Below are 10,504 nucleotides of genomic sequence, written 5' to 3'. Positions count from 1 at the left end.
ACTTCTTCCCTTCCGTACTTCTTTACTCAATTATGTACCTACTTATTTAATTACTTCCTACTTTCCATCCTTCCTTATTACTATATCCTTACTTACCTACTTACTTACTTACCTACCTACATATGTTGTAGCTAATTTCTTACTTACATACTTCTTTCCTTCCTTGCATACTTCTTACTTACTTATGTACCTACTTACTTCCTACTTTCCATCCTTCCTAATTACTATATCCTTACTTCCTTACTTACTTACTTACCTACATCCTTTCTCACTATTTATTTACTTACTTAATTCTTACCTACTTCCTTCATTCCATCCTTTCTAATTACTATATCCTTACTTACTGACTTACATACTTCCTAAATGCTATATCCTTACACACTTACTTCCTACTTCCTTCCTTCCTTTCTATTTATTTATTTAGTTGCGTACATCCGTACCTACTTACTTCTTCCCTTCCCTACTTCAATACTTTCTTATGTACATATTTCCATCCTTCCTTCCTTCCTTACTTACTTAATTATGTACCTACTTATTTACTTCCTGCCTTCCATCCTTCCTAATTACTATAACCTTCCTTCTTTACTTACTTAATTCTTACCTACTTCCTTCCTTCCATCCTTTCTAATTACTATATCCTTACTTACTTACTGACTTACATACTTCCTAAATGCTATATCCTTACACACTTCCTTCCTTACCTACATACTTCTTACCTACTTCCTTCCTTCCTTCCTATTTATTTATTTAGTTGCGTACATCCGTAACTACTTACTTCCTCCCTTCCCTACTTTCTTACTTACTTATGTACCTACTTACTTTATAACATCCTACTTTCCATCCTTCCTAATTACTATATCCTTACTTACTTAGCTACATACTTCTTACCTACTTCTTTCCTTACAAACTTCTTACTTAATTATGTATCTACTTACTTATTTAATTACCTACATACGTTGTAGCTAATTTCTTACTTACATACTTCTTTCCTTCCTTGCATACTTCTTACTTTCTTATGTACCTACTTACTTCCTACTTTCCAGCCTTCCTAATTACTATATCCTTACTTCCTTACTTACTTACTTACCTACATCCTTCTTACCTCCTTCCTTCCTTCCTTTCTATTAATTTATTTAGTTGTGTATGTCTGTACCTACTTCCTCCTCCCTTCCCTACGTCATTATTTACTTATGTACCTACTTCCTGACTGCTGCTTACTAAAATTCAAGCCCCAAAGAAAAGCAGTGAAGGTCACAACATTGTGGCGGCGATCAAAGCGTTAACAGTAAGGCGGGTGCAGAAGTGGGCGTGGCCACTCGCTGTGAGCAGCTGATCCGATCCGCTGATCCGGTTCTGCTGTATCAGCCAATCATCGTGCGAGGGGGGCGTGGCTTTGCGTTGTGCTGGGTGGGTGGGGGCGAGAATAATGCAAGTGGAAATGGGTTTGTGGATCTGCTGGCTGAGGGGGTGCAAAGAAGACCGGACCGTGCACACACACACACACACACACCAGACACACACACACACCATCGCGTAGTCATCTCACCGAATTTCAGCTCGTGACGTCGTCTGTTTTATTTACAGCTCTGGCATAGGTGTGTGTTCATTGCTCAGTGTGTGTGAGTGTGTGTGTGAGAGAGAGAGAGATAGTGTGTGTGTGTGTGTGAGAGAGTGTGTGTGAGTGTGTGCTGGGGGTGGTGTTGCACACATCTCTGTAAGATCTGCAAGGCAGGGTGGAGATCTATCAGGGTTCTTGGGGAGGTTTAGATGTTTATTTCAGAGTGCATTAAGGCCAGGACGCTAGTTTAGGGCGTTTTGTTTGCGCGCGTGCAGAAGCAGAAGACGACAGACAGACGACAGGCGACAGACAGCGACGACAGCAGCGACGGTATCGGGTCGCGTCGTGATGTCGTAAATCCAAACAAGAGACCTCGGTCGGATGGATGAAGAGAGCGCACAGCTTTCCGGCTTGGAGTAACGGTTAACCTAGCTTGTTAGCTAGCAAGCTAGCTTAGCTATCTCTCTATCTATCTGTCTGTCTGTCTCTGTGTGTGTGTGTGTGTGTGTCTATCTGTCCATCTCTCCACCTCTCCCCTGCTACTCGCCGCTCGCGCACCCGGAACACCGGACAGAACCCCACCGCAGTTCATGTTCCGTCACGAAGTCGGCGTCCTGTCGTTCATCCCGTCGTGTTCGTACCTGTTCCAGCACGAGAAGAGGAACATGTCCCGCTACAGCATGTACAGCCTGCTGGACTGGATGTACGGCGGAGTGGATCCCCGGTTCGAGGGGAACGGAGGGCCCGAGTGCGCCGCCTTCCTGCCGCCGCGCCAGCGCGCGTGCGAGAGCCTGGTGTTCGTGCTGCTCTCCGTGGCCGAGGTGATCGTGTCCGCGCGCCACATCAGCGTCTCGAGGGCGCACCGGGAGGCCGTGAGGGACACGCGCCGCCACAAAGAGGACAGTCTGGGCAAGAACCTGCTGCTCGCCGCGCTCTGCATCACCTTCGGGGTGGAGGTGGGCTTCAAGTTCGCCACCAGGACCGTCATCTACCTGCTGAACCCCTGTCACGTGGTCACTATGATACAGGTGAGGAGATTCAAACAACACTGTACACACATCATACTCAGAATAATAATAATAATAATAATAATAATACTAACAATACTCATACTACTACTAATGATAATTAGAAACAATAACAATAAACAGTAAACAATAGCAGTGTCACGTGGTCACCATGATACAGGTGAGGAGGTTCAAACAGCACTATACACACATCATAGTCAGAATAATAATAATACTACTACTACTACTACTAATAATAATAATAATAATTAGAAAGAATAACAATAGTAAATAATAACAGTGTCACGTGGTCACCGCGATACAGGTGAGGCGGTTCAAACAATAATATACATACATCAAACTCATAATAATAATAATAATAATAATTAGAAAGAATAACAATAGTAAACAGTAACAATGTCACGTGGTCACCGCGATACAGGTGAGGAGATTAACACAATACTGTACATACATCATACTCAGAATAATAATAATGCTAATGCTACTACTACTAATAATAATAATTAGAAAGAATATACAATAGTAAACAATTACAAACAATAACAGTGTCACGTGGTCAGTCACGTCATACAGGTGAGGAGTTTAAAACAAAAAACTATATATACATAATAGTCAGAATACTACTATTACTACTACTGATAATAATAATAATAATAATTAGAGAGAATAACAATAGTAAACAATTACAAACAATAACACAAACAATTAGTAAACAATAACAGTGTCACGTGGTCACCGTGATACAGGTGAGAAGGTTCAAACAACAACAACGAAAACTAATATATATATATTTATCATACATCTCAAGGTTAATAAAGTAAAATAGGATAATAATAATAATAAGAAGAAGAACTAAAAATAAAATAGACTAATAATAATTAGTTAATTGTTGTTGTTATTTCCTACAAGAGTTTTACAGTGTGAATTTAAAAAATAAAATAATAAAATAAGTTAATATGTCCCCATGATACAGGTGAGAGATGCGTGGATTTTAATAATAATAATAATAATAATTATAATAATAATGTTATTATTACTTCATACATCTCTTTCAGTGCTTTACAGAATGAAGTAAAAAAACAGAAAAGTAATAAAACAGAGTAAAAAAATATAGAAAAATATGCTGATAATTATACTGTAATTAAAATTAAAATAAAAATAAAGTTTGTTTATATAGCACTCCATACTACAAGAATAGCAAAAAAAAGTAGAGTAAAAAAATATAAATAATAAATGGTAAAATAGTGTAATAATAATGTAATAAAGTGACAGAAAGAAGAAAACAATAACAAAGCCATGTGGTCACTGTGATGCAGGATGTGTGTTTTTAATAAAATATAATAAAATATAAATAATTCATACAACTCAAGGTTAATATTGTAAAATAAAGTAATAATAAAAATAACAAGTGCTAAATTATTTATATAGTGTGAAACATAATCAAACAAAAGGCAAATAAAAATTATACAGAACAATAATAATAATAAATTTTATTTCTATAGCACATTTTATACAACTCAGTGCTTTTCAGCATGAGGTTAAAATAAAAAAATTAAAATAGTAAAATAAATAATAGCAGTGATAGAAAGAAGAAAAGAATAGCAATAGAAAATATAATTAAAATATACAATAAAATAAAGTGTTTTAAAATAGAGTAAAAGTACAAATATTAAACTAATTTGAAAGCAACGTAAAAAAAAGGTGAATAATAAAAGAATCCTAAAAAAGCTAAAGTGAGAAAAAAAATGTAATTCGATAAACGATGAAACGCTGAACGCTACAAGAAAATTTACTCATTTATCAGACGATTTTATCTAAAAAGGAGCGGAGCAGAAAAATTAAACTCCGCCCTGAAACATTAACTTAAATATATTTATATATTTATATGTTTAGTGATTGTGGAGCTAATTTGTTGGTTGGTGTTGTATTTTTTTTTTTAATTCCGTGAAACGTTAGCGGTTGTGCGTCACACGTGGACGCGTCTGCATTAAGTTACGATAAAGACTCGACTAGTTAGCGATGTGCGAGATGACGAGCGCGACGGAGTTGACGGCGGCGTTAGCGTGATAGTTGAAGCTTTGGAAGCTGATCTTTTTTGTACAGATGACAGAGCAGGACAGACTGAAGGACTAAAGCGCCGCTGCATCGCTCTCTTTAGCTCGAGATGAACCGCGGGCGAAATCTCACTGCACCGATATCAGCAGGGAGTCGAACGGCATTGTGGGTAAAGCAGGAAGTGAAAATACACTCATTTAAGAATAGAAAATTGAAAATAATATTCTGAATAAGACGCCATTTTGGGTTTTGCCCCCTCTCCAAAATTAAAAAAAGATGGCGGACTTTTGGCTTCTTCAAGTCACAGTTTGTAATTACTGTTTTTTTTTTTAAAAAGAATGATAGGTAGATTTCACGATATCTGTGATATTTTAGAAAAGTGTATTGTGACAGAATTTATCACGATACCGATATTATATCATAATATCGCCCAGTTCTGCGCGACCGAATGTACGATAACGACACTTTCACACCTGTTAGTCCGTTTATAAAGTTCAAATCAGAGCAAAATTTGGTTCTTTTTGGTTCGTTTGGTTTGGTTTGTTTTCTCGCCGCACGTTATTAAACGCTGTTCAGAAACACGACGGTGGAAAAAGGGGAACGAAGATTTACAGAGCGAGAAGAGAAATCACACAAAACGCTCGCTAAATGGCCGATAATTATATAAATAGTTAGTTGTAAACATTTTGTGTGTCGCATCCAGCTTTCAGCTTTTTTTTTGTTCGTCTGCAGCGCTACAGCTCGGTGCTTTGGCTCGGTTCAGCAGCGAACGTCTACAGAAAACCCGAAACACACGGCACGCAGCGATTCACTTCCTGCAGGGAGTCGATTCAGATTCAGAGTCGAATCATTTGCTCACTGCAATCGAGCCACGCTAGGGTTTGATTAGAGCCGGATGAAAACACTTCACTGAGGGGTGTGTGTGTGTGTGTGTGTGTGTGTGTGTGTTGTAACAGCATGAGTGTATCAAGCAAGTGCAATAGAAAACACCCAACTGTCAGCGCTGAGTTGAGAAATAATCCTGCGGCCAAAAATATCCAGGCCCCAGCCAGCGGTCAGAATCCGGCCAGAGACGAAGAGTCGAGGGGCATAAACATAATTTGTTTATGGAAAACATGAGCTGTGTTTTGTTTAAGTGTTTTAAAACCCCCTGACTGACTGTGACACACACACACACACAGAACACACCATCACGCCACTATAATGTCACTAAAGCTAAAGATTTAATGAGAAACGAGCAAAATAATATCTTCTCAGTTGTCACCTTCTTATCGTCTCTTTCACTTGATGATGATTTAGCACCAGAGACGACTCCGATCCCATACCCGGGATCAGTATCGGGTCAGAACCAACAACAACAACAACAACAACAACAACAATAACAAAAAATGGTGGCTCAGATTTCGGAGAAAAAAATTCCATCTTATCCTGTAACGAGTGGAAAAGATTGGAATCGGATTTGGAGAAGAATTTTTATTTTACAGCTAAAGAGACTCGACTGTATTTTGTTTTGCTTTATTGGTTTTATTATATTTATACTTTATACCGTTTATTACATTTACCAGGATTTTAAAAAGCTGCGTTTTTTAGTGCAAGTCGTGTTTTTAGCTGCATATAAATATAATTTTAAAACTTAGTAGTTTGTAAAGTAATAAAATATATCGGATGAGTATCGGTATCGGCTGATCCTCGAGGTTTCAGTATCGTTATCGGAAAAGACAACGCGGTTTCATACCATCTCTGTTGTAGAATTCGCAATAATTCGTATGACTCAGTAGGTACGAGGGTTAGCGTTAGGGATTTGGGTTTTTCTGACGAATGGTTTGTGTGAAATTCCATGAAATCCAACCTCTCGCTTTGTTGAATTCGTTCAAATCTTTCATGAAAGCGGATCGATTCTGACTCGAGGCAGCGGCGCTGAGAAAACTTCATGGAAACAACATGTAAGCTGAAGCATGAACCTTTTCTTCACAGCAGTTCCATACAAAAATATGATATATATATTATACATGATTCTAGAGAGTGTTTAACTGGATGATCATGAAGATTTGCACAAATCTGTTAATCATTAAAACAATTTTGAAAGTTTTCCCGTAAATGATTAAATATAAAATCTCCAAAAGTATATTTTCCCCAGATATATCATCATACCGGTGTCTGAACTCTCTGAGACACTGGTTTTAATTTCAGGAATGTTTTAAAAGTTGAAGATAAGATGATCGATGATAACGTGGCTGGATCTCCTGCTGTATACTGCAGTTTTCTGTCTGATGGATTGGGTGATTTTTGATAACGTTATTAAATTCCAGCTTTGAATATTAATATTTTTTGAATTCTTACGTGCTCGGTCTCTCGAGTGCTGCACGTTCGAGCGGTCTGATAAACACGAGTAGGTCAGGGCTGGGTGGAAATAGCCTGAAGGTAAGCCGATTCTTCATCACTTATCACCTTTCTCTCACCCTGAAGGACGTTTTTACTTCTTTACAGCTCAGTGCTAATATTGACCAGGTGAGATAGGAAGAGAATGAAGAGATAGACGCTAACTGTTCACACAGACGAGTTTATTTACTCAGTAATGCCTTTCACCGGCCGTGATTTTCTGCTTCCTGAATCATATGTTACACTCAGTGAGCGTTATTCATTGATCGAGTGCTTGTTTTGCTTCTAAAGTGCGTCTAGAATTATTGGCACCCTTCATGAGAATGCACAAAAATTAATATATGAACAGAATTAAACGGGTATCACGTGATATTTTGAGCTCAGATGTACAAATGTGTAGTTTTATTTAAGACAAAACAGTAGTGTTTTTTTTTTTTTTACAATAGAAGAACATTATTTGCGAATTGATTGGCACGTTCAACATTTTTACTTTGTGCATTTTGTACGAAAATAATCCCTGATGTAGTCCGAATCTGTTATTTCTCTCGTACCGCAGCGATTTGCCAACGATTACGGTTTTTCCTTTATTAATGAGAGACAGTTTACGCTTTTTAACTGTTTATAGCTACATTTAATGTCGTGGAACGTCCTCGAGACAAGTTAGTTCCTGTTCTCGCTTACGTTATAGCAGCTATAAACAGTCGTTCCTTCACCAGCCTCTCTTCTCTCTCTCTCTCTCTGTCTCTCTTTTCTTACATTAATAAGACAGAAAAACATAGTTTGTCATGTTACAGAAAAACCGCAAAAAAGCGTAAACTCCTCTGTCCTGACTTACGAAGAGCTGACGCTGGAGACTCCTTCAATAAGTGTTACGTAATTATGTCCTAACAGAAAATGCCATCACATCAACGATTTAAACATTAAATACATTTTTAAAAATAATGTAATGTTAATAGTTTTTAGGATACTAGGTTACCATGAGCGTCTGCTGGTCCCTGTGAATGAGCTGTTGCCATAGAAACGATATCGTATTAGAAAGAACGAGCGCATTAATATAATCTAAAGCTGGAACGACCGACAGAGCTGATGATGGAGATGGTTTTATTTGAGAATTCAGGCATCGCGTGTGATCATCTCCTTAAAACCAGAACAGAAAAAAAGAAAGGGACCAGCTTCACAAAGTCGATTGCGAAAGAGCGGAGATTTTGTAACTAACCTCAAATTTAAATAAAAAATGCGGAAGAGCGTAAAAGTACTCTTGACCGCTGGGAAGTGTTTCTTCACACCTTAGATATTTCACTCTGACTGAACCAATCTTGAGTATCGTCTCTCAGATTGCACTCTTGCTTCCTTCCCCTTTTTTAATTCCACGTGTACTGTTGCGTGCACTCGAGCCCGTGCGCCACGGCGCCACCCGATGGCTGGACGCAGGGCAGGACGGCTGGCAGGAGCGGGCGGACATGGTGCCAAGTTCAAGACCCCGGTGCCAGAGCAGTGAGGATCTCCTGGCACGGTTCCTCGTATTCAGTCAGGGGAATATCGGAGTTGTTTGCCGGAGGAAGGGAACGTAATTTTCTCAGGACCACGAATGAAAAGAAAGAAAGGACGAGGCAAGGCTTTTTCAAGGACATGGCTCATACCAAGGAGAGTTAGTCTGAGCATGGCAATAGTTCCACGTCCTGTTACTGCTTGTGCACGTCGTTGAGAAAGAGAGACTGGGAAATACTTGCGTAATTTTTTTTTTACAATTTTGGCATATTTATACTTTAATTGAGTGTTATTGAAATACTTGTACTTTCACTCAATTACATTTCTGTTAAAAAAAAATAATTTTCAACGTACCTTCAACGTACTCATTACAAACCTCTCTTCTTCTCTCATCCAGCTAATGACATCACGTCACACGAGCTCAGTCTCACGTCCAATCATTTTGTAGGATAAACTACAAGATCGAGAACCGTTCCACTTTCTCATGCTACACGACACAGTGTGGTTAGCGCCGTAGCTATCTGTGTGTAGACGTCGAGGATGAGCGTCTCCTTTACCTCCAAAGAGGCATGAACTTCATCTAAAAGCATGTTGAGGAACATCTAAAAGAACGTTAACTTGCTATTTTTAGCTGTTTTTTTTTGTTTTTTTTTAACAGTTAATATGGAAAGTCAAATTCTAGGAAATGGTAAATATCAGTTATTTACAGGATATTTTACATCTGATGAATTCGTTAGCAAACTACGTAGCGCTAGTCACGTATACGAGCAGCAAACTTACGGAGATTCAGCGTTTTCAGGCAAAACTTCAGCGAAAGTGATATTCTAACAGTTTCGCGTGAAAACGTGGCAAAAAACTTCAGTGCATTTAAAAGTAGAAACTTTCTGACTTTGACTTGAGCACATTTTTGGTTTCCGGTTTTAATTGAGGAAGATTTAAAACACGTTATTTATTCTTCTGCTTTTTCACGCCTGCTTTTGAGCCATTGTGTCGTCCGGTGTCGTTTCAGATGAAGTCGATCATGTATGAATGGCTAACGTAGGGCACGGCTTCTATTGTGTCGTGGATTTTAAGGTGTTAAATTTCATGGCTTGGGTTTCGGAGGATTTGTTATCCGATTGTGTTAACCTTTAGTCACCTTTAAGTGCTTTAGTTAATTTAAATATTAAAGCAGAGAGCAGAAATATGACTAATGTTACGCAGTTTAACGTGTAGAATCACTAACATGACATCGAAATAAATACAAATTTATTTAAATCCTCAAATATGTATAAAGAGTCAGAGATGTACGTGCTAATATATTTTTAAATTCATATATTATCTTTTTTCTGAAAGGGTGAAAATACACAATAAATGTATTAAAGTGTTTATAAAGCCTCCTGATCACACACATTTTCTCACTAAAGCTAGTAATGAAATCAGAGTTTATTATTATTATTTATTTATTTATTATTTTTTTAATTATTTCTTGTCAGCATGATGAGTTTATTTAACATCAGCCTACATATCTTTGTTTATAATATTTCTTTTCTAACACATCATAAAAAGGGTTAGTGATACCAAATATAAAGTACAGGGAGAAATAAACTTGTATATTTTTTTGTATTATATATTTTTTTAAGAATTATTTTAATACATAAATACAAAAAGCATATATTCAAGCATATATTCGAGACATTCAAGATTTAAAGTATTTATAAAATATTTTTCTCTTTCTTAGCTAAACTCGCCTAGCTGTACTGTTACGAATAAACGACGTTTGCGAGAATTTCGCGGATATATATTTATTATATATATTGTATATAACAAACAAATAAATACATAAACAAACAAACAAATTAATTAATTAATTAATAAAAATACAGAGCCACTGGTACCTTGTGTCAAGGCCAAAATACGAAACAAACACCGAGACTAACTGTAGAAAGAGACGCTGACTTACGTTTACGAATAAATAAAGCACACAAACGATAAATGACGATCTACTTTCGTTTCT

General features: G+C 37.5%; 1 protein-coding gene across 1 annotated transcript in view; it reads left to right on the top strand.

Moving 5' to 3' along the window:
* The first annotated feature begins 1,428 nt into the window (after positions 1-1,428).
* LOC113541395 (transmembrane protein 164) overlaps positions 1,429-10,504 on the top strand; it is a 31,976-nt gene continuing 22,900 nt past the window's right edge. Inside the window, exon 1 of the mRNA XM_034311356.2 lies at positions 1,429-2,586. Within this exon, the coding sequence (XP_034167247.1) occupies positions 2,149-2,586 (438 nt within the window). The 5' untranslated portion in view covers positions 1,429-2,148. The remainder of the gene's footprint in view (positions 2,587-10,504) is intronic.

This window comes from Pangasianodon hypophthalmus, chromosome 15, assembly GCF_027358585.1.
Source record: "Pangasianodon hypophthalmus isolate fPanHyp1 chromosome 15, fPanHyp1.pri, whole genome shotgun sequence".
In the NCBI taxonomy this organism is placed as follows: domain Eukaryota; kingdom Metazoa; phylum Chordata; class Actinopteri; order Siluriformes; family Pangasiidae; genus Pangasianodon; species Pangasianodon hypophthalmus.
Note: the sequence above shows the minus strand (reverse complement) of the source record. Positions and strands in the feature narration are given on the sequence as shown.